We start from the raw sequence: 24,766 nt of genomic DNA on the forward strand, positions 1-24,766 counted from the left end.
GGCTGCGGTGGCCGGGAGTGGCCACTGCACTCCAGTCTGGGTGGCAGAGTGAGACTCCAACGCAAACAAACAAACAAACAAACAAACAAACAAAACTCACAAGGATCTGAGATTTCGGGAAAATGGCTTTAGTTCCCTGTATATGTGTAAATCTAGCAAATGATGAGGATGAGAATGAAGCAGGGGCCACCAGGAACCTAGTGGCCCAATCAGCCCTGCCACGGAGCCTCTTCCCTCTGCATGGAGGGCCCCTTCCTGCCTTCCTGGCTGCCTCCTCCTGTCAGTCACTGATGTCATAGTGAAGGCAGGCACTGGTGTCCCATGGATTCCCAGGTCGGGTCTTATAGCACCTAGAGCTTCATGTCTGTCCCAAGGGAAATAAACTGTGATTGGTCAGAGGCATGACCATGCCCCTGATAAGTCCATCTGCTAATTGTACAGCTTAGGAGTTGAGAACATGCAATACGGACTTGATGCAACCTGGGGTTGCCTGGCTGTAACCCGAGGGTAATAAAAGCGCCCCCTGAGCCAGGCCCAGTGGCTCATGCCTGTGATTCCAGTACTTTGAAAGGCCAAGGCAAGAAGATCACTTGAGACCAGGAGATTGAGACCAGCCTGGGCAACATAGCAAGACCCCGTCTCTATTAAATAATAATAAAGTTAAAAAAATAATAGCATCCCTTCATTGGGAGATTAAACGAGACAAGGCATTCACCCGGCTTAGGCAATACATAGTTGTTAAGCGGACAGTGCCGGTCAGGACACAAGACGATGCATATCTACCCAGCAAAGTGATAGCAAACCTCAAATATAAACCACCAGGCACTGTATACGTGCACACGGCCATGCACATCCACTTTTTTAAATAAATGCTCTTTGCCGGCCTCTCCAAGTCTGTGGTTCTGGGCTCGTGGGTGGAAAAGTGCTTGGCTGTCTGATTTCCAGCCTCTGAGACTGCCCAGGAATCCTCTCAAAGACCCTCTGTGGTCACTTCTCTGCAGGTGATATTTCTTCAGACAGCTGTCAGTAGGTTGGGACTGCGGGCCAGACCCTGGGCTGGCTGAGTGCCCTCTTGGGAAAGCTTTCAAGGTGGAATGACACATTTCTGGTCATCTGCTTTGCTGCCTGACAAGACAAGCTGCAAAGCGAGATGGGTGGGGATGGCGGAGAGGAAGAGAGGGTGAGGTGAAGCTTCTGTAGGTAGAATGCACCTCTGCAATGGAAGGGAGGCACTGGGGACATGGCTCCCCTGGTCTCTCCCAGGTAGCTGTTTGCAAGAAGGTGGGACGCCAAATCTCCCTGGTTCTTCCTCAGGCGGGCCTGAGTATGTGGAAGTCTTGGGAAGTACCCACAGAACAGTCACCCGGCAGAGGGCCAGGATGTCTCTAGTGTTTGACATTGTACCGTTATAGATTCATTTCTCTGCATTGAGAATGGCCCACTCTGCAAGATTCTCTTGAGGAGGCAGAGATCTTTGGGAGCGGTAAATCATAAATGTAGGTGAGTGACCAGCCTGTTATGAGATTGCGTTCAGTCATATAGCGCAGCGCAGACTGGGGCAGGTTAAGAGCACTGGGGGAAACCAGGGGGAGGGGAGAATAACTCCATAGGAGACAGAGCTGAGGACTGCCTGAGAGTCTGTGGAACAAATTTCTGGCCTGAGGACTGAGTCTGGCCTGCACATGTGTGTTGATTTGCAAGCACCAGGTGTTAACTAAATTGAATGCCAATGTCTTGGGTGTTTCTGGTTCTCCTACAACCACCCCCTCCCACTACCACATGCCCTGTTTCTCACGTCTGCATTCCTTACATACTTGGGGGTTTTTTGGTTTTTTTTTTTAGAGACAGGGTCTTGCTCTGTTGCCCAGGCTGGACAGCAGTGGTGCGACTATGGCTCACTACAGCCTCAGACTCCTGGGTTCAAGCAATTCCTGCAGCCTCAGCTTACCAAGTAGCTGGGACTACAGCATGTGACACTGCACTCAGCTAATTTTTTTTTTTTTTTTGGAGTTGAAGTCTTACTCCGTCGCCCAGGCTGGAGTGCAGTGGCATGCTCACGGCCACCCAGCATCGCCCTGCTGGGCTCTGGTGATCCTTCCACCTCAGCCTTCCAAGTAGCCGGAATGATAAGTGCGCACTACCATGTCCAGTAATTTTTGATATTTTACTGTAGAGATGAGGTCTCGTCAAGTTGCCTGGGCTGATCTCAAACCCATGGGCTCAGGCAATCCACACACCTCAGCCTCCCAAAGTGCTGGGGTTACAGGCTGAGCCACCGAGCCCGGCCTCCGCTAATGTTTTCATTGTTTATAGAGACAGGGTCTCGTCACGTTTCCCAGGCTGGTCTCGGACTTCTGGCCCCAAGCGAGCCTCCCACCTTAGCCTCCCAAATGCTGGGATTACAGGCATGAACCCGGCCACATACTTGGGTTATCTGAATGGCTGTGATGGGCTCTAGATGCAGGACCTTGCACTTCAGCCAGCCTGGCCTCAGTGCCCCTCTGCTGGCTCCAACAGGAAGAAGGTTTTGGAGGCGGTCTCCCCTCCTCCCCCAGCAGGGCTAGGACTCCTTCCCTCCCACCTCACCTGGAACAGGTAGTCTCCAGGGGGCACATCGGTGATGTCAACCCACTGGCAGTCAATGTCATGGCGGTACACGTCCCAGCAGCCCATGGTAATGCCCTGCTCACCGAAGTTGGCACACTCGTAACTCTTCTGGATGTCTGCAGGGAGAGGTGGAGGAGAGTCGGTCACCAGGCACCCATGGCCACCCTGCTCCATCTCTCCCTGCCTCTAAGGTCCCCACCTCTGCTTCATCTGGGAGCTCAGTAGCTCTTTCCCACTGTGTAGATTTCTGATCTGTTCTCATTTCAGCAAATTCCCCGCAACTCAATTCTCCACCCTCATCCCATCCTTCCTTTGGGTTGGGCTCAAGGCCTCCTCCTCCATAAAGCCCTCCTTAATCACTCTGGCTCACCCCTGTGTTTCTCTGAAATCCTCACTCTGGGGATGAATTGCGTGTTTATTGGAGGAACTCTCTGGGGTTCACTGTTTAGCTTAGTGTGGGGTTGTCTCGTCTGTCTCCTCTGGAGAATCAGCAGTTAGAGTGCAGGCTCTTGTCTGATTTCCTCTCTGACCCTTACATGACTGCCCATGGCAGACGTTCAAAATCTGTCTGCTGTGTGCGTTCAGGCACGTCAGTGGCAGGCCGCTTCGATGAATGAAGCATCAAACACACATGTGTTGGGAGACTGCCATGCCGGGCACTACTCAAGACAGCGGGTGTAGCGAGAACTGACATGTCTCCCCATGGACAGTCTGCAGGGCACAGGCGCGCTAATAGGTGATCATAGTGTAGGTGTGCTGACCTATGAGGGGTGTGAGCAGAGTGTGACCCTGGGGGAGACAGGGGAGGGAAGCTGGGAGCCTCAGACGAGGTTATGTGAGCCTGTGCTTGTAGGGTGAGAGCCTGGTGGGTAGAAGCACCTGGCGTTAGAACACAGGAAGAAAGGTTGTGACAGCCAGAGCAGAGGGGCATGTGCATCAGGTTCTGGGATGCTGAGCCTAGGTGAAGCGGGGTTCCAAGGTGCTAGCTTTTGCCGTGGAAGCCCTACCAGTGCCCGCCAGCCCAGCTCTAGGGCATCCGGGTGCCCTCAGAACTAGGTCTTGCCCACACCCCTAGCCCCCCACTGTAGCCATGGAAGACCCCAGAGGGTTGGGTAAATGAAGGTCCAGGGTATAGAGAGGCAGCAGTGGCCAGGGTGACAAAGGGTCTGGCGTCAGGCCTGGGTTCCAGCCATGTGGGTGGTGGAATCGTGGTAGCCAGGTCCCTCTGAAGCCCCCCCTCCCCGTCTCTCCCCCCACAGAATACCTCCTTCACATTCCGTGTCCTCCAAGCAGAAGCTGGCCTTGTGGCCCTCTGCCACCTTGGTGCCATTGAGGTTCAGCAGGTCATAGTGGGTGAATACTTCCATGCTGTGATAGTGCCTGGGGGACAGAGAATGCCTGGAAAGTCAGTTTCTGGAGCAGCTGCTGCCCACAAGCAGCGGCCTGGCTGGCGATTTGCCTTTGGGAATACCTGGAACAGCACAGTCCAAGTGGGTGACTGAGCCGGGAGAGGAGAGGGTGGCGGGGCAAAAAGAAAGGGACGACGCTCGCCGTGGTGCTTCAGAGAGACCTTCAGGGCTGTGGAAATGGACAACCCACTCGCCTCACTAAGCCTCAGTCCTCTCCTCAGCTCAATGGGTACAAGCATGAAGTAAAGCATGGGATGCCATGGGCATTGGGAAGGTCCATGGATCAGCATGGCGCCTGCTGTGTACAATAACCTCAGTAACACACACAACTGTTTTCACCAAGCAGGGCCTCTCCTGAGTGTGCAACTGGCTCTCACAGTTCATTTCCATTTGGTGTACTTTCTCCACACTGATAGAAAAATATCATATTTTGATGTCTTCTGAGAACTTTAAAAGGAGGGTGGATATGGGAAGGAGGGAGAGAACAAAAGAGGGGAGGGGTAGTGAGAAGGGAGAGAGTGGGAAAGAACAGGTGCTAAGAAATAAGGTGTGCATCCTGCATGGACGTGCATGTACCCATGATGTAAGAAATAGGGGGTGTGTCCTGTATGGAACATCCATGTGCCCAGGGATATAAGAAATAGGACATGTGTCCTGTATGGAACATGCATTTGCCCCAGGGACATAAGAAATAGGGCACATGTTCTACATGGGACACACATGTGCCCCAGGGCTGTAAGAAATAGGGCACATGTCCTGCATGGGACACATGTGTGCCCCAGGATGTAAGAAGTAGGGCGCACGTCCTGCATGGGACACGCATGTGCCCCAGGGACGTGCATGCATTTCAGACCAGGATGGCGAGGGTCAGCGGTATCACCTCCAAGCAGGAGCAGCGGCAGGTCCATGCTCCCTGCATTGAGCAACTAAAACAAGCAGAAAGCAGCTGGGTGGCCTCTGGGAAAGAGAAGTGAGTCATCTCAAGGAGAGACAGCAGCATAGGAAGGCACATCTCTGGGGACCCTGAAAGGGAATGGGGCAGAGCTTTGTGCAACCAGGCTGCAGTTCCCTTGGCTGGGGATTTACACAACGATGCTCGGTCTCTTCACTAGGGAGGAATCGAGAACAGATGTGGAGTCCTGGAAAGTGATGCGCTTGGTTTGGAATAAACAAGTGAGACATGGCTGCCGCGTGTCACTGCGGGGCCTTCCCAAAGTCCTCACTGTCCAGGCCTGGAGCTGGAGGAAGCACCGCCTTGCCCCATCCCGACTCGCAACAGCGTGTCACAAGCGTCTGTACTTATTCAAACATGCCTGTCTCCACCGTTACAGGGACATTTAGGAAATGGGGGAAACTGAGGCACGAGGTACCAAGTCATGGGAGAAGAGTCGCATGTTTTGTTTGTGCTTGACCTGGGTTTCCTCACCAGCAAAGAGGGGAGGATAACTTGACCCACTCTCAGGGCTGCTTTAAGGATTCAGATAAATGATGTAAAATCCCCAGCATAAACTGGTCACAGATGAGTACTTGGTACCTGTCACGCCCATTAACCTTCACCATTACCACCACATAGTAATAATAGCAGTGTTTTTGTTGTTGTTTTGTTTTTATCACCACCACTATGACTCCTGCAACTCCCGGGCCAGCAGGATCTTCCCGCTTCCCAAGCCTCCTGGGGCTGGCCTCAGGTTCCCTCCACTGTGCAGGGGCAGAGGAGGGCAGAGAAAAGAGAGGAATGAAACGCCAGGCTCTCTGAGAGGAAATTAGAGGCTCTTTTTCCCTTCCTCCTGCATTTACTCATGCTAAAAATAATGTCAGGAGTTGCTAAGTTGGGCTTCCCCCAGTCACTCATGTTTCTGGGTAAAATGATGCGGAACCAGGGGCCCACGGAGAATATTCACAAGGAGGCATTCTGTGGCGGTTGAAGTGATGACTTTGAAAGAGTCTATTTTGGCTTCTCGAAGGAGCAAGATGAGACATGAGGTCTGACTCATGGCCTAAAAAATGTCTGCATCGCTCAGAGAGGGGCTTATGTTACCCTGTTTACCGGGCTGGAAAGACTGAAGAGAAATAGGTTTATGTTCCGTTGTCTAAACAGAATTCAGACGGACTCCACAGACAGATTCTTGTAAGGCTGACCCTGTCCTGCGCCTTGGCTTCCTGCAGACTTGATTTAAGAGGTTTCCCCGGCTTCAGTTTTTCCCCTGCAAACACGCGGAGGGAAGCAGCTGGTGTTACAGCCTCCCAATGTTCGCTGGCTTCTGTCCTGAAGCATCTATGCTTTACTTCTTAGGCGTATGTGGTCACCCCGCTCTCTTCCCCCGGGTCAGGTCTCCTTCCTAGCTGGCCAGATGTAGAGCCTAGAATCCCCCCCCACTATCTACCCACATGTCCCCAGGAAATACAGAGCAGGACCCTGGGAGGGTGGAGATGGTGAGTCCTGGCAATGAAAGTATTCTTCCTCTTTCCAGCCTGAGCTGCCATACCTTCGGGAGTCTAGGAGGGCACCCGATCCCTGGGATAGAGATAGGGAAACCCAGACGAAAAGAAATTCAGAACACGAAGAGAGAGAACACTCTGATGCTTGGTGGTGGTCACTGCAATCTGGACAAAAGGAAGGATGCCTTCTATCATCACACACCAACACAGGGTTCAGTGTTCTAAGATGTGGTACTCGCTAGGGAGGAGGTGTTGGATGAATACATGGATGGCAGAAAAGGCTGACTCAGGAGAAGATGGAGGTTCGAGTATGTTCTTTGCTATCCTAGGTCATTGGTTGCCCCAATAAAAGTCTCAAGTCAGAACTTTGGAGCTCTTTGTAGAGGACATTTTTGCATTCTGCACCTTTTCCCACATGAGCGACGTGCATTCTGGAATGAACAGTCCTGGTGGCACTCCGCTGAGGTTGGTGTAACACTTCTGTCCTCATTTGAGATGATGCAGGGGACATGTTTTCCAGTCCCAAGACATGCTACCCCAACAACAGGAGCCCTTATGCTTGCCCCACTCTGCTACCTCCCGGTGACAGGCACCCCCCTCCCCAGGCAGGAACAAACCCACAGGTGTGACGAGGGCCCCAGACCAGCTCACAGAGGCCACATCACAACTGTAGGCTTTGACCCTTCTGGGGGTTGCTCTGAACATGAGGGAGGAAGGGCAGAGTGAGTAGAAGTCTCCCCTTTGGAGCAATGCCATCCCTCAGTCGGAGGGCTGCCCTCCATGCTGGAGCTCACCTCCACTTCTCTAGCTCTGAGCTTCCTTGAGATGGGGGTGAGGGTGGGTGGGTGGAGCAAGCCCCTGGGCTGCTGGAACACAGCAGGGGAGCTTCTGTGGACCCTGGAGTGTGTCTGTGCCCAGCACTTCTGTCCCCTGTCAAAGCTGTGGCCTGATGTTGAGCTGGTGTGGACCTACTCTCTGTTTTACAACCAGACACTATTTCACGATTCCCAACCCAGGGCGTAACATGCGTGAGAGAACGACTCTGAGGACATTTTCTGCTACATCTGGTTGGCGCAGAAATCAGCCTGTGTTTCAGCCTAGGACTTTTAAAGAACAGAGCTCTGTTTCTCTTTGTAGTATTGATGAAATCGGACATGGCATTTCCCCCCAATTCACACTAACTCGAGCCAGGGTTCTCAAGCGTGGCTGCACAGATGGGCTTCTGAGTGTCTGTAAATCTGCTGAAATAGGTTGTTAAACTTCTAGAAATAATTTTTTTTTGAGGAGAAGAAGAGTCAGCTTTCATCAGCCTTTCAAAGGAAACTCTCAGAGTTCTGAGGCCAGGAACCCTGTTGAAAGGTCCTCCCACAGAGCGTGGCGGGGGGGGGGGCACTTAAGAGTCCCCAGGATATTATGGTCATAATTTCTCAGCTACAGACCTGAAGGGACAAACGCTTAGCCAGTAAGTCCTTCCCTCCCCTTCCCTCTTCTCCCAAACCATTGCCTGGAACATCTGTAAATAAAGAAAGAAAATAGACCAGAGGAAAAGTAGGGGGGAGTCAGAGTTCCCAGGCCCCAGATCAGAAGAGCACTTCGAGGATGTCACCATGTCCCTATTCTTAGAGTAGAGACTGACTCCTGAGAGTAAGTATATGGCGCAGGGAGAGTGTCCTACCATGTAATCTCTGGGTGGGTCACCATATGTAGGGTTGGGATGCAATTACCTTCTACTTATAGACCCATAGGCAGCGTCAGCCCCCGCCCGCCCAGGGCTCCTGCCCACACGTTCCCTGGAAATCAGGTGCCTGTATGGTCATGACTTTGACTCTACTCTTTGACTTACGCCCTGAAGAAGACCGACACGCTTCTATATAAAGACCAAGAGTTTGTGGGCTACTTAGGATGCTCAGAACATTCAGATAATCACTAGAAAGGAAAATCAGCCCCCTAAATTCTATCATCGTCTCCAAACTGATTTGAGTGTGACTAGGCCATCCACTGCGACAGAAAAAGAAGCCAAAGAGAGATTTCAGATGAAGAAAAGAGTCAGCTGAGGGAAGAGAAAGGACGAACACATTGGTGTCAGGCCTGAGCAGGGATCTCTGCTCTTGGCTGCTTCTTGTGCGTTATCTTGGGAAAAATATAATTGAGTCTCCATTTCCTTACCATATGAAAGTGACGATTTGATGGGCCTGACACTTAGAAGAGGACTAGTACCTATTGTTTCTTCTGCCGCTCACAGTGACCACCACATTACAGTGCTGGAAGGAACTCTCAACATCAAGTAGACAAGGCCTTCCTAGACTTTGATGTGCACACAGTCACCTGGAAATCTCTGTTAACTGCAGATTCTGACACGGAGGTCTGCAATGGGCCCTGGGGCTCAGCATTTCCAGGGCTCTCCCTGGTGGCAGATACTGCTGGGCCCAGGAGCTCCACTCTGAGAAGCAGGGATCTAGTGCAAAGGTTTTGTTGTATACATGGGATGTTTGGGCTTCGAGAAAGGAAATTTCTAGGTCAAAGTCTAGCCCTTCAGGGGCTTCCTGCTGTATTAGGTGGCAGAAGCCTCTCTCTCCCCCTTGTCAATAGTGTGCTTGCTTCTGTTCCTTCTACCTGCCCAGCTCAAGTCTGAGCAAGAAAATCCCTGAACAAGCAGGGAAAGCACGTTCTGGATTAGATTAAGAATCAAGGCAGGGTGGTGTGGTGGCTCACACCTGTAATCCCAGCACTTTGGGAGGCTGAAATGGGAGGATTGCTTGAGCCTAGGAGTTTGAGATCAGCCTGGGTAACAAAGCGAGACCCAGTCTCTACAACAAGTCAAAAAATTAGCTGGGGCCATGGTGATACACAGCTGTAGTCCCAGCTACTTGGGAGGCTGAGGCAGGATTGCCTGACCCAGGAGGTCGAGGTTACGGAGAGTCAAGATTGTGCCACTGCACTCCAGCCTGGGCAACAGACTAAGACCCCAATTCAAAAAAAAAAAAAGTCAGGCCAGGCACGGTGGCTCAAGCCTGTAATCCCAGCATTTTGGGAAGCCAAGGCGAGAGGATTATGCCTATAGTTCTGGTTACTTGGAAGGCTGAGGCAGAAGGATCGCTGGAGCCCAGCAGGTCGATGCTGGGGCAACAGCCTGGGCAACAGAGTGAGACCCCAACTCAGTAAAAGAAAAAGAAAAGTCAAGGGATTAAAGGAAAAAAAAGAAACAAAGGAAAGGTGGTTTGTTTTGGCTCCAACCAGGGCTGGCTGTGGGATTTCACCCTGTTCTTCTGTTCTTGCCGAGATTTATAGCACTGGGATCTATTCCACAGACTGACAGAGTTGGAAGGGCCATGTGAGGTCCCAGATGATGTGGCCCAGCCGATCTGACATCATGCAGCTGGCATGAAGCACAGCTGGGTTTAGAGACCAGCTCTCATGACTCCTGGGTCTAGAAGTCTGCCTCCACACCCAGACTATATATTTAAAATATATACCGCTATGTGAAATCAATTTCTCAATGAACCCAGAGGCCAACAACTGCACGGCTCAAAGTACTCGCCTGCGGAGACAAACCTGCCATTTGGCACTTGGAAGCCCATGGACTGGATCAGATCAATGAAGGGGACGTGGACACTCAAAACAAAGTTTGTCCTTTACAGTTAGAAGCCTTTGACCTGGTGCAGTGACTCACGCCTATAATCTCAGCACTTTGGGAGGCCGAGGAAAGAGGATTACCTGAGCTCACGGGTTCAAGAACAGCCTGGGCAACTTAGCGAGACCTCATCTCTTCAATAAATTAAAAAAAAAAAATTAGCCAGACGTGGTGGCGTGTGCCTGTAGTTCCAGCTATTAGGAAGGTTGAGGTGGAAGGATCACCTGAGACAAGCAGGTCGAGGCTGCAGTGGCCATGAGCGTGCCACTGCACTCCGGTCTGGGCAACAGAGTGAGACTCCAACTCAAAAACAAACAAAAAAGGAAGCCTTAGAGGCAGGAAGAAAGGGCTCAGGGGAGGGGGGGCAGGCCAAGGGGCTGGGAGCAAAGAAAGGCTTCTGGAAAGGTGATGACCAGCGTGGCAGACGCGACACCGCACCTGAGAAGGACTGTTCCCCCCACCCCTGGACCATGCAGGCTCTCAGCTGTCATTGCCCCGGGCATCTCTGAACCCCATCCCTGCATCCTGCAGGCTGTCGGTGGGGGCAGCTTGGCCGGGAGGCGGGGGAGGGCCTACCTGTGACAGTCATGCCAGATCCACGCGTGGCGACCGTTCTTGGGCCGGAAGTCGGACTGGCCGTTGTTGTGGATCTGGGAGGAGAAGCGCAGGAGCCGGCGGTAGCCCGTGGTGGGGTTGGTCTGGGCGGCCGAGGCCGAGAGGCAGTTCTCCTCCATGGCGCACTGCAGCATCATCATGGGCCGGTCCTCCAGGTAGGTGGTCTGCTGCACAATCTCGGCATTGAGGACCAGGTCAGGGGCAGCTGGGGAGGAGGCATGGCGATCGGTAAGACAGAAAACCCCCTCCCTCCCCACCGAGAGTTTCCCTTCTCACTCCTGAGCTGCCACAAACCCCATCCCTACCTACTACCACCTTCTAAACAGCTCAAGAGTTCCTTAAGTTTGTCCCTCTTATGTACAAGACCCCAAATTACTCTTTCCCTCTGCTGAGAGTCCTCTTTGACTTCCCTTCAGTTATCAGAGCACATGGGCAAGATGCTGACAAGGGTTGGATCAGGGTGATGGGTACATGAGGGTTCATTATATTATTCTACTTTCAAGCGGTTTCAAGTTTTCCATAATAAAAAGCAAAAAACCAGGTCAGGTAGGGTGGCTCCTTCCTGTAATCCCAGCATTTTGGAAGGCTGGGTGGGAGGATTGCTTGAGTCCAGTAGTTTGAGACCAGCCTGTGCAACAAAACAAGACCTCATCTCTACAAAAAATAAAAAAAATTAGGTGTGGTGGCTATCACCTATAGTCCCAGCTACTCGGGAGGCTGAGGCTGGAGGATTGCTTGAGGCTGGGAGTTTGAGACTGAGGGAAGGCTGCAGTGAGCTATGATTGGGTCATTCCATTACACTCCAGCAACAGAGTGAGACCCTGTCTCTTAAAAAAGGAAAAGAAAGAAAAAAAGACAACGGTTTTGTTTTGTTTTGTTTGCTTCCCAGAGACAGAACACTGCTAATATCTCAGTCTGATTTATCTGGGAATGGTGAATTTTCCAATACGTATTGTATGGTATGTAGGTTTATAGTCTGCAAATACTGTTCCCCTTAAAATCCATCTCGACATATTTCTATGTTGATATATACCCATTATAAATTACATTTCATGGTTACATAATATTTAATTCATAACCCTATCGAGCTTGTATTTTTAGATTCATTTGTTGCCTAGAATCTTTCACAGTTACAAGCTGTGATAAACATCCTATAATAAATCTGCATATATAACTTGATTTTTCTCTTGAGAATATGTATCTAGACGTGAAATTGCTAGGAGGAAGGGTTGCCTATTTTTAAGGCTCTGATGCGTGTTGCCAAATTGTCTTCTTAACAGTCTCTTCCAATTTCCATCATATACACTGTTGTCCTATGTGAGAGATTTCCCCAGGTGCCTGTCTTTAAAAAAAAAAAAGCTTGATGTACTCAATTAGTGCATTGCATATAGCAGATGTTAAAGGAATGACTGATGGCACAAACTATGTTTACTAAACAATTGTATAAGGATGCTTAGTTTCTTTGCAAAAGGATTAACTATAGCTTTCCCCCCCTAAGTGAGCTTTCAGCAAGCGTTTCTAGTACATTTCAATTCAGAAAAATGTCGTATATGAATTATTTACAAGATCCTGCCATCTTTTACTCTGACAAGTTGCTCATAAATTTCTCAAGTGAAGTCTGTGAGGTTTGCTTTCTTCATATTAATCAGTGCCTGGTGGGGGCTCTGTTTCCTCCTCCCCTACTGCCTTCCAGGGTACCAGGCTCAGTAAACACTGTGAACCCATTAGCACCCTCTAGAGAAGTGGGCGTGGAACCGAAGGATAGTGAAAGGGGGCACACAGATGGTTTGTGGGGTAGGGAGCAGAAGGCATACATCAGGGGGCTCCCATTTGTTGACAAGGATTTATTCTTGGAGGACACGCCAGGATACTGCATTGCTCAGTGCTGAGTGTTGTGGGCACACATTTTTGTGAGGGTCTTGCATGAGTCTCTTATTAGTTGCCAGCTAAAGGACAGCCCCTCTGCACACCTCTGAGCTGAGCACAGGGGTCACTGATTGGGCCTTCCCTTTGGCTCACCACGAGTGGGATCTGTTAATGTACCGTGGTCTATGCTTAGCTGGTAGCCTGCAACCTGTACTCTCAACACCTGCCATGGGATGCTCCTCTGAGGTGTTCATCCACCCACCCCTCCCTCAGGTATGATGATGAATGCTGTGCTAGCCTCTCTGAGCAAAAGTGGAGCCATCTCAGATTCCAGCAAGAGAGACAGATACATTGAGCACATATTAATTACTTTACAATTGTGGCAAGAGGGTTGAGAAGCAATATGGAGCTTGATGGGAATTGTAACAGGGGGAGTCTGTCAGGTGGGCTGTCAGGAAAGACTTCTTTGGGGGAAGCTGTGTTTCAGTTGCTCTCTAAAGAGTTAGCAGGGACTCAGGAAATAGCTAAGGCAGAGGGTGGGAAGAGCCTTCCGGCAAAACAAGCAGCCCGTGGCAGGACCCTGCAGCACAAAAAAGGCCAGTGTGGTTGGGACACTGAGGATGAGCGGAAACAGTGGCCCCGAAAGGGATCGGATAGCTGGAGCCTAGGCAAGCCCCTCAGGGAAGCCTTCTGTGGGGAAGTGTGGTGGGAACCTTGGGTGGGATTTGAACGGGGAGAGGTGTGAATGGGAGGAGGCTTTGGCTCTGGCTTTGGGGAGGGGAAGCCAGCACAGGGGTGCCCATCGTGGTGGGGACCTCCTTTGCAATGAGGTAGGGTGGAAGGTGGTCATCTGGATGCAGACAGCGGTGATGGGAAAGAAGGACATACAGGGAGTCAGAAAGGTAAAACTCAGGCTGGACGGAAGAGAGAGAGAGAGAGAAAGCAGGAAGACATGAAGATTCCAGCTGTGTGTGACTGGTGGGGTGAGAAAAAGTCATTACAAAGGGAAGCCCGAAGGATTACTTTATCTCCCTGAATCCCCTAACATGCATTTAGGTGGATCAGCCAAGACCTGTGTTCTTGGCCCAAACGGTTTTGTCTGCCTGTGGACACGCTCGGCAGTGGTGCTCGGATATTGAAGGCATCGTTCACTTCATAACTTTCAGTCCTCATACAGAGAAATTCCCTCCAATCTCAGTGCCTAGAATTGTGGGCTTCTCTTGACTCACGGGTTTGTTTCCATCTCATAGGCTCCACCCCTGCCCAGAGAGGCTAGCACAGCCTTCATCATCATACCCGAGGGAGGGGTGGGCAGATGAACATCTCAGAGAGCTCTGCTGGCTGCAGGTGTTGCAGGAGCCAAGTCTCCATCCCATGGCCCGTGTTGAGAGTGCAGGCTGCAGGCTACCAGTTAACCAGTTTTCCCTCTTTCCTCTGGCTTCTAGGAAGCTCACTGCGAAGTTAATGAACTTTTCATAGTAAGTGTATAGAGCTCCATAGTACAATTTTTAAAAACTAACTTCTCCCTGGTTCCATTTTAAGATATACCTTTTGACAAGCATCTACCTGGCTTTCAACTGTTTTCATTTCAGGTGATCTTGAATTTCATTTAGGGTTATGTTATCTTAATTTCCTTTTTTTTTTTTTAAACATAAGATCTACTCTGTCACCTGGGCTGGAGTGCAGTGGCATAACCACAGTTGACTTCTGCCTCAACCTCCTGGGCTCAAGTGATCCTTCTACCTCAGCAATCTGAGTAGCTGGGACTACAGGTGTGCACCACCATGCCTGGCTAATTTTTGTTTTCTTTTCTTTCTGTTTTTGGTCTCGAACGCCTGACCTCAAGCGATCCTCCCACCTAAGCCTCCCAAAGTCCTGGGATTACAGGCGTGAGCCACCTTGACTGGTCCTAATTTCCTTCAGGAATAGATGGGATATTGTACATACAGATACACTGATACATAAAGAAAAGGCCCTTGATGGGGGTGTGGCCAGTCCTCTCTGCTTGGATGCTCTCCCATGGAGGCTGGTCAAGTGGTGATCGCACCATGTCTCCTCTCATACAGGATGCGACAGCTTGTGATGTCTGCCCAGAGAAGCTCGCCCTGGGGATGAAGCATTCTGCTTTGCAAGGGTCAGGAAATGCCTGTGAGTCTAAAAGGGGTAGCTGGGAGAATGCAGCTGCTGAGCTCAGGTTAATTTCCTCCCTCATTCTCCCAGATGGTGAAATGGTAGCGCATTGTTGTTTGCTAAGTACTCTTGCATAAACTCATTGTCACATTTGATTTCCAAGTTCAAGGAATAGCAACACCTGCAGATCACAGAGATTAACTAACTTTGCCAAGATCAGCCATTGAGGCAGGGTCTGGTCTCAAGTTCTCTGGCCAGTTCCTGGGCTTCCCAATGGAGATGGCTACATGTGAGTTTAGAAGGCAGGATGGGGAGATCGGGTTTGAGCTCAGTAGACAATATCCCACAAGGCCTCCCACCGGTCCCCACTCCTCTCTCAGCAGGGAAGGGAGTCTTCAGGAGCTGCGTCATTCTGAATCTTGTTGGGGTTCCCTTCCATATGCCAAGCTCTCTAGGACTCCAGGAAGTCACCACATAGCTAAGTTACTTTCAGGGTCTGAAATCGGGAAGTGGTCTCGGGAGGAGTTGGAGCCCTTGATCATAGACTATGCCTGAGGTCACTAAAATAGTCCGCAGTGGCCCTGTGATTTGAATCTAAGGCTACTAGACTCCCAAGTCCCTCCCTTCTGCTTTCCTTCCCGCATGTTACATGTAAGGCTCTGCATTTGGGGGGGGGCGGTGACAAGGGTTATCCCTCTTGCCCCGAATTCTTCTCTCTTAATAAGATTTTGTTCTTATTAAGGTCCCAGAGCCTCACAAGGAGTAACTGGTGGAATTCTGGTCCCCTCTGGAGCCTGGCGGGGAGGATGGGGCATGACCCCCAGGAGCTCTCACTTTCTGAGCAGGCGACTCCGGCCCCGTACTGCACCCCACCCTGGGGACAGGCCACGTCCTCTCCATCGTGGCGACAGTGGGCCAGGGACAGCTCCGTTCCCGAGCACTTCACTCCGCTCATGACCACTTTGTTGGCGTAGACATTTCCGTGCCAATACCAGGTCTCCTGGATGAATCAACAAAACAATGGCTGGTATGTCACCTTGAATTGTCACTTTCTCTTATCCTGTCAACTTGCAGCCTCACAAAAACCCCAAGCCTTTAATTTATGATCCCGTTTTTTTAGATGGAGACAGCCAAGGCGCAGAATCACTTACCCAAGCTGAGCCGTTAGTGGTGGCAGAGTGAGTAAGAGTCCAGGTCTTCTGACCCTAGCACTTGGATTCTATGACTCTCTCCCTTGGGAAAGTAGAGCTAAGGTTGCAGTCAAACATATGTGCAGTGTGGCATGTCAGGAATGGTAGGTGCCCGCAACTTACATTGCCTGCTCCCTAATCCTGAGCCAGAGCAGACATTGCCAATCAATCACAGCACTCTCTCCTCCATGCTTGCATGTGCTCTCCGAATCATTCTTAGAAAGACACTGCCAATTGATGGGAATGTCAATCGTTAGTTCGATAGGTCATAAAGACTAACTTCTGGATTTAGACTTTCTCCAGTTTAAAAAGCAGTTACTGGAATATTCTGCACAGAGGCTGAGGAGACCCCAGGTGGATGATGCTGAGATCTATAACTCTAGTAAATGTTCTGTTGTGATGGTTAACACTGCATAGGTTCTACCTTTTGTCGTTTTTTTTTTTTTTTTTACAATTTTGAAGCTCCTGTGCTTCGAAATATTGTTAGGATATACTCTCACATTTCAGAGACGTTTCCAGCAGAGAAAAATGAGGATCAGATGGGAACAGTCAGGGACTGAGCTGGGATGAGAACACAGGTGCCTGCATTCCTGAGATCTCTCAGACTTGGGGGCTGAGGCAGGATTTAGGGAAGTCATCTCGGGATCCTCAGAGAGAGACCATTGGGACAGGAAGAGCCTTGGAAATATCTCATCTAAACCCTCCTGTGATAGTTAATTTTAGGTGTCCGCTTGGCTAAGCCACAGTACCCAGATATTTGACCAACAACTCTTCTAGAAGTTTCTGTGAAATAGTTTTTAAATGAGATTAGCATTAAAGTCAATAGACTCAGTACAACAGATCACCTTCATAATATGGGTGGACCTCATCCTATCAGTTAAAGATCTTAGGAAGTAAAAAGACCGATGTTCTCCCAAGGAAGAAATTCTGACTGTGGACTGCCTCAGACTTGAGCTGTAACATCCACTCTTCCTTGGGTCTCCAGTCTGCCTCCTGGTCTACCCTGCAGATTTCAGACTTGCCAGCCGCTATAATCCTGTGAACCAATTCCTTAAAATAAATCCCTCTCTCCATACACACACATGTACATGCACACACATACACACAGACATACACATTCATGCACTCTACTGGTTCTGCTTCTCTGGAGAACATGCCCAATATCCTCCTCCAACTCCCCATCCTCCAGATGAGAAAACCGGGGCCTTGAGAAGAGACGGGGCTTGTAATCAGAAATAGAAATGGGACGGACGTCAGGTCCAGGCCCATTTCATGACCCCAGCTGAGGCCCAGATATCTTAGGAATGAACTGAAGGGAACACAAATAGCTGGACAGCAGTGCTAATGAAATATGGCACTGTTTTTCCACTCTCCTTGGAGAATTAGAGGGTGCTCTAGTTGCTAGAAATGTATCAGCAGAAGCACTGCGTTGTCCCTGGAAGCCGTGCTCCCAGAGGACGTGGGCAGTGTTTCTGAGGCCTGACCCTTCTGGATGAGGAGCCATAGGGCAGGGGACTTGGGGCAGCTTCTCCTCAGGACTCAGCACCTCCATCAGAGCAATCTGGGTCCTGGCCAGCCTGTGGGAGACAGACTCGGCCAAGATGTCGGATTTCTCCCTTCTCTCTCTAAGAACCGCTTTCTTAGGCCCAAAGAAGGGTCTCGACTCAGGCCGAGAGCTGGAGTCAGAGTTAACAACACAGGCGGAGGGTCTCAAAGCATCTTCCTGTTCTACAAGCTGCTTGATGAAGGTGTTTAGAGCTCGGACTTGGGATTGCTCATGCCACATCACAGGGAGGTCAACTGAGGCATGGAAGCCTGGCTGCTTTGCTCCAGACCATGATGCAGCCAGTGGGCGGGCACAGATCTTGAGCCTCCTCTTCCCCTGCTGCCTGTGATCGAAGTGGGAGGGTGGGAATGAGGACCAGAACTCAGCTGTTCTCAGTTGAGTCACTCTTGAACCCGCAATTTCAGGCAATCCTCTCACCTCGGCCTCCCAAAGTGCTGGGATTACAGGCTTGAGCCACTGTGCCCAGCTTGGCCGAGTCACTCTTTTTGGAGAAGGGGCCAACGGGAAAATGGTGCAGCCAATGTGACAAAGGCTCTGCACAAGGCTTGAGGATTCGCTAGTGTGTCAGTGGGAATGCATGAGGCTTGGACATCAGCTGGGAAACATGTTCTGGCCAAAGGGGACTTCCAGGGGAGAGAGCTAAGGCATTTGGGGTTTAAGCCTTGGGCTTGGAGTCACCACTGCCCTAAAGGACTGAGTTGCTTCCTTCTGCAAAAGGCCCAGCAGGAACCCCCCTGCCCCCCGCCCCCAGGATCAGCCCTGAGCTCAGGGTGAATTCCAGCATGCAGACTGCAGAAAGCAGAATTCGGCTTCTTCTATAGCTGGAAAATAGAGACCAGAGGCTGGAAGTGACCTGCCCGGGGACTCAGGGCTGTCAGCGGCAGAGCTGTGGCTAGAGAGAGTCTTCCTGCCTCCTGGTCCAAGGCCCTTGGCCCTGTACCTCCCACATGGCAATGGAAGGTTTGTGGGAGAGGAAGCCTGATGGAAGATGGACACAGTCAGATGGCACGGAGGGCGGGTACAAGGTCCGAGGCCGGGACTTCTCACCTGGAAGGCGCTGCTGGCGAACCCCAGGCCCAGCTGCCGGCAGACCACCATGGCCTCCACGATGCCCCAGTTCTCACCGCACACCGTCCCCCATACGAGGGACCCATTCCTCTCCACCAGCACCTCCACCCGGCCCTCGTAGGGATTGCGGCCCCCGTTCAAGCGCAGCTGCAGACAGAAAGGAAGGCACGGTCACCAAAGGGGATAGACAGGAGCCTTCTCGCTATGATACCATCAGCCCCAATTGCTCCTGGCCCCAAGCCTGGCGATCCTGCCCGGGACATACTCAGACTCGGAGGCATCCTGAGAGCCTCCTGTGTGGCGGCCTCAGACCCAGGATGGCCTTAGGGGGGGGTCCCCATCCCAGGCACTCTGGCCCTAGAGGCCCAAGCAGCGGGAGGCCCACTGACCCCGTGAGCGCCACAGCAGAAGCAAACTCTGCCCTGCAGGAGCCTAACAATAGGGGGCTGTTCTTCTAATCAGACACTAGAGGATGTGCTCAAGGGACCCTAAAGTGCCAGAATTCTCCAAGATTCATTCCTGGACCGTTTTCTCTTTGCTTCACCCCCTACTTGGCTGGCTCCAGTCCCTGATCTCATTTTGTGTTCTGGATGACACCCCCGCAGTTCCCCCAAGCTGTCTATTTGAAAATTTCACTTGGTGAACTGGAGATCCCAAATCTGAATCTGAATGACTGGATGTGGCCATGTTCCAATAAAACTTTATCTAGAAAAACAGGCAGAGGGAGAGGTATTGTCCACAGGCTGTGGTTTGCTGGGATCCTGAATCAGATATATGATGATTCAAGCCGGAAACGGAGGCCCAATTCTCAACACCTCCCACTTGCTTATTCCACATCCTGTCAAAATCTTCATCCTGGGAACTCATCTCTTGTCTCTCTCCAGTCTGTCCACCGCCCTCCAGGCCTTCCCTCAGCTCTTGCCTAGGCCGGGCCTCCTCACCTCTCTTACTATCTTTGGCCTTCAGGGGCTCATTCTTTACTCAGAGGCCGGAGTCATGCTCTAAAGACCATGATCAAGCCACTCTCCTGCTTAGACCCATGACTATCTTTCCACTGGCCTCCTGTTCTCCTCTCTGGCCCACCTCATGTCTCCCTCATCCTTGTTCCCTGACCCCCAGGCTCACAGGCATTCCTTCTATTTTCGGGGCTGTCTGATTTTTCTCAGTCACGTCACACAGTAAACAACACACTTTACATTGAAGCCTGCTACAGACAGACACCCTTTTGCCTGGTTGATCCCTCTTCCTTGTTCAGATTCCACAGCAATGAGCCTTCTCTCTGACTGGGGTCAGTGCTCACACATTTCTTTTTCCTAGAGACAAGGTCTTGCTCTGTCATCCAGAGGTGCAATTATAGCTCACTGCAGTCTTGACCTTCTGGGCTCAAGCCATCCTCTAACCTCCGTCTTCCAAGTAGCTGGGACTACAAGCATGCACCACTACATCTGGCTAATAAAAATTTAACTTTTTGGTAGAGGTGGGGGGGGGCTTGATATATTGCTCAGGCTGGTCTTGAACTCCTAGACTCAAGAGATCCTCCTACCTCGCTCTCCCAAAGTGCTGGGATTATAGGCATGAGCCACTGCACCTGGACAACCCCCATTTTATAGACAGGAAAGTGAAGTCTGAGATCAGGTCAGTGTCTCTTAACCCTAGACCACCTCTAACCCATCTTCATGAAGCACCTTTTCCAAGGATACTGTTGTCCAAAGGCAGGACACACTGAACCAGGACTGAGGACCGAGCTGAGTTCACAGCTGGGATGGAGGACAGAAAGCTCCCAGGTGGAGACCCAGGCCCTGGGTCCTGGCCTAGGCATCCCGAAGCATTTACTGTCCACAGGGACCCTGGCATTTGGACTGATCCCTGGGGCTTAGGGCACTCGCTAAATTACCGACTTGTGTCCCTGTGTAAACCATCTCTGGTTGCCTCTCAGCAGGGGCTGCCTTGGCCAAGAATGCTCTGCCAGCCCCTCACTTACACCCTCTTTCCCCACGCCTCTGGTCTTCTGAGTCTCCAGCCTCCTAGCCTGGTTGTGGCCCAGGTGAAACTGTGCGTTAGGACAGACAGACACAGTTGAACTGTGGTGGAGACTGCAAGCCTGAGACTAGGCCTTGGCATGAGCCCTCTAAAAATCTGAGCTCTGATTTTCCAGAGCCTAAAGCTAAGCTTGGGAGGGGCCTCTCCCCCTTGGCATGGTTCCCGGCTCCCACCTCCCCCATGGAGTACTGAGGGCCTCACAGGATAGGGAGGTGAAGGCCAAGGCATGGACCCTTCTAGCAGGTGGAGTTAGCACTCACATTTAGAATGCCAGCCCATGGTGACCAAGTTACTATTGTTTTTAAATTCCCTGCACTGTGCGGCCTTATTGAAAGCACCTGGGGCAGACAGTGCCCTTCCCTGCCGCTTTTCTCTGCCACAGTCTCACAGAATCTAGCTTTACTTTGTCATTTTTAGGTCAATGACAGATGGGGACAGAGAAGCCTGAAGGACCCCTATTCATGCCGTGGGAGTCCCAAGTCTAAAGCTTGGTGTGGAGGCTCCTGTCTCCAGGGCTCTCTTTGGGAGAGTATCAGAGAGCCCTTTCTCCTTGTCCACCACTGCCTGTGTAGCCCTCCCTGGCTGGTTGTGGGGCAGTGTCTCTGTCCTGGGGGCTAAAGCCAAGCCAAGTCTCAGAGGCTCTGGCTGCAAAACACGGTTGCCATATTGACTCCAGGGTCAGGAAAACATGTGGTCATCAAGGGCACTTCCCAAGGCTCCAAGGTGCTGCCATAGTTCTCCAAGGCTGACCAGGCCTGGAACGGCCTCCTTGACAGGAAGCAGGGTTGAATCTGGGCGCTTCACACATAGGGAAACTTTTCTCATTTTCCAGAGAAGACTGGAGTGTGCAGAGTGGCTGGCACGAAGTTCCAACTCAGCACAGGACATGGCTAGCCATTCCCAGGGCCCCATGCAAGGCATCAGCGTTTTGGAAATCTCCTGGCTTGCCGGTGAAGGTGCTCAGACTGCACCAGTGACAATGGAGCCCTGAAAGCCCTGGGAATCAGCCAGAAGCCTCTGGTCTCGCCCTCTCTACCTTGTCACCCAGAAGGATGCCAGGAAGGCCAATCCTTCTCAAAAGCCTCTTAAAGCAGCCCAGGCATTTCCCTTTTCCTGTTCCTTTGGTTCTCAGTGGCAGCAGTATTCAAGGGAGTGAAGTGTGTGGGCAACTTGATTTTTCTGAGCATGAATAGAGGAAAAGAGAACATCCCCAGTGGAGGCCAGCAAGGTTGTGCTGTGTTTTGATAAAGCTGTGGCTAGCCGGTCCCATGCTTATTTTTGGAAGTGGTGGGGCAGGATGTGAACCCAGATGTTAACAGGTAAGGGGGAAGGGGGGGCTTTCCAATTCACATTCCACACATGGGCTGGGCCTGCTGCCAGGTCAGGACCAAGCCTGTGGTCCGGAGGTGAACTGGAGGCCATCAAGGCGGCGGCTCTGGGTGGACTGGCTCACCTGGGAAACCCACCTGCCATTTCTGGGATCCCACCTTGGAGCCTCTCTCCCAACAATGAAGGACACGAGGCTTTACTGCTGCTGGGTGGGCATCTGGTTCCCAGGGTGCCGCCTGCACGAGCCACCCCAGAGAGAAGCCCATTTTCTAGTGAGCCAGGGCAGGAAGGGAAGCCTGGAACCACCTCTCTCATCTTCTATTTTCAGAGGAGGACAAGGAAGACTCAAGGACATTAAATAAGGAATCAGTTAGTGAATGATGGTTAGGGACTAAATTGTGTCCCTTCCCCAGTCCATAGGTTGAAGCCTTAAACTCTGTATTTGGACATAAGGTCTTTTTTTTTGAGTTGGAGTCTCACTTTGTCTCCCAGGTTGGAGTGCAGTGGCACGCTCATGGCCACCCCGGTGTCGACCTGCTGGGCTCCGGTGATCCTTCCGCCTCAGCCTTCCAAGTAGCCAGAACTACAGGTGCTTGCTACCACGCTCAGCTAATTTTTCATTTTCTTTTCTTCTTTTTTTTTTTTTTTTTTTGGTAGAGACAAGGTCTCACCAAGTTGCTGGTCTTGAGGCCCTGTACTCAGGCAGTTCTCTCACCTTGGCCTCCCAAAGTGCTGGGATTATAGACTTGAGCCACTGCACCTGGGCTTTTTTTAAAAAAATTTTTTGAGAGCCAGGGTCTGACTCTATCACTCAGGCTAGAGTGCAGTGGTGCGATCATAGCTCACTGTATCCTCGAACTCTTGGGCCTGAGCTATTCTCCTGCCTCAGCCTCCAGGATAGCCGGGGCTACAGGCACGTGCCACCACAGACATACAGCCTTTAAAGAGGTGATCAAGTTATGCACAGCAGGTCATACCTGTAATCCCAGCACTTTGGGAGGCTGAGGTAAAGGGATCAGTTGAGGCCAGGAGTTTAAGACAAGCCTAGACAACATAGTAAGACCTCATCTCTACAAAAAATAAAAAAATTAGCTGGACTTTGTGGTGCATGCCTGTAGTCCCAAATATTCAGGAGCCTGAGGTAGAAGGATTGCCTGAGCCCAAGAAGTCGAGGCTGCACTGAGCTGTGATTGCACCACTGCACTCCAGCCTGGGTGACAAGAGTGAGATGCCCCCACCCAAAATAATTAATTAATTAAGCAATAAAATAAAGAGGTGATTAAGGTCAAATGAAATCATATGAGTGGGCCCTAAACCAATCTGACTTTGGTGTCTTTATAAGAAGAGGAAGAGACACCAGGGATGCTTGGGCACAGAGGAAAGACCGTATGAAGACACCAGAAGACAGCCTGCTTCTGCAACCCAAGAGGAGAGGCCTCAGGCGAAGCCAATCCTGCTGACACCTTGATCTTGCACTTTCGGACTCTGGAACTGTGAGAGAGCAAATGTCTGCTGTGTGAGCTACCCAGCCTGTGGCATTTTGTTAAGGCAGCTTAAATAAACGAATACAGTCTTAACAGCTGGACAGCTTGGCTCTGCTCAGCGTGGCTGCTGACACCCTTTGTAGACCCCCACCAGGCTGTGCTGAAGCCCTGTCACCATGGCAAGATTGCTGGTGCAGCCCATGGGGATATCTTTCCCGGGTCACTTTCCCCATTTCCTTGGGGTGGGGGAGGGACGGAATCCACAAACCCCTGGAGCCTGAGGCCTTGGGAAAAGGGGAGGGTTGTTTGTGTCAGGAGCATGGGACATCTGCAGCACAGCCAGGCACCTGAGCTGGCTCAGCCCTGCTCCCATAACACCATTCTGGAAAACTTCATTTTCTTTGGCTGAGATCTTGCATCCCCCTTCGCCCCAGTCTGTCTGAAGTGAAGAGTCCATGGCATATCAGGACTCACAGCTCATCACCTTTCAACTTAGGCTAACTTGGAACGCGAGGCATTTATAGATAGAGTTGTCCCCTTAGAGGTGGCCCACGTTCCTCCCCACCCACTAGCAAACACCATTTAGCGAGTACTGCTGGCTTCACATTTATGGCACCATTGGGTGGCAAATTGCATGAGACATGCTGTGGCCAACTGGTCCAGGAGCACTTTTGGTTAGAATTGCTGTCAGAGCAGGGGCCCGGCTGGGGAACCATCTTGAACCCTGATGTGTCCACATTTGCTCATTTAAAAAATGAGCACATGAAGAGCTCTTCCAACATGCCAGCCCTATGCCAAGTGAAGTACCACACCCAGCTAAATTCATGTCATAGTGAAGAGCATTAGGTAGGATTTACAAGGTGTTCTTGTGGGATTGGACACACTTCATGGATGGCAAGGCGGACTTCATCTTGTTGGCTACCCCTGTGGGCAAAGTCATCCCAGCCAGGAGATATAGTGTAGGTTTTTGGAGGCCCTGCCTTAGGAAAGGAGGGCTGTGTCCCTGGCCATAATGCTAAGATTTCCTTTTCCTTCCCTTTCTGTGTTGTACTTACATCTGTGTGGTTTACAGACCTGCTGTCTCTATGGTTTTCTGGAAAAGGGTTCACATCTCCCACCCATCTCCCACCCTCAGTTTAAGTTGGGCTCCCTTATGTCACAGGGGCTGTGGACCTTCTGTCCACCTGCAGAAAGAACCGAGTTGCTGGCTGGGCTCGATGCCTCAGCCTGTAATCCCAGCACTTTGGGAGGCTAAGGAGAGTGGATTGTCTGAGCTGGTGGGTTTGAGACCAGCTCAGGCAACTTGGCGAGATGTCGTTTCTACAATTAAAAAAAAAAAATTAGCCGGATATGGTAGTGCACGACTGTAGTTCCAGTTACTTGCAAGCCTC

The 24,766-nt window shown here is 51.1% G+C and overlaps 1 protein-coding gene across 3 annotated transcripts in view; it reads right to left on the reverse strand.

Annotated features, from left to right (window-relative positions):
• LOXL2 (lysyl oxidase like 2) overlaps positions 1 to 24,766 on the reverse strand; it is a 75,378-nt gene that overhangs the window by 2,921 nt on the left and 47,691 nt on the right. For all 3 annotated transcript variants that reach the window (XM_021715258.1, XM_008063561.2, XM_008063562.2), the window contains exons 7-11: positions 18,502 to 18,669; positions 15,532 to 15,697; positions 10,663 to 10,906; positions 3,872 to 3,987; positions 2,587 to 2,723 (exon numbers count right to left, since the gene is read on the reverse strand). In XM_021715258.1, the coding sequence (XP_021570933.1) occupies positions 2,587 to 2,723; positions 3,872 to 3,987; positions 10,663 to 10,906; positions 15,532 to 15,697; positions 18,502 to 18,669 (831 nt within the window). The remainder of the gene's footprint in view (positions 1 to 2,586; positions 2,724 to 3,871; positions 3,988 to 10,662; positions 10,907 to 15,531; positions 15,698 to 18,501; positions 18,670 to 24,766) is intronic.

The sequence above is a fragment of the Carlito syrichta genome, unplaced genomic scaffold (genome assembly GCF_000164805.1).
Source record: "Carlito syrichta isolate Samal-C Ts95f unplaced genomic scaffold, Tarsius_syrichta-2.0.1 Scaffold306946, whole genome shotgun sequence".
Classification (NCBI taxonomy): Eukaryota; Metazoa; Chordata; class Mammalia; order Primates; family Tarsiidae; genus Carlito; species Carlito syrichta.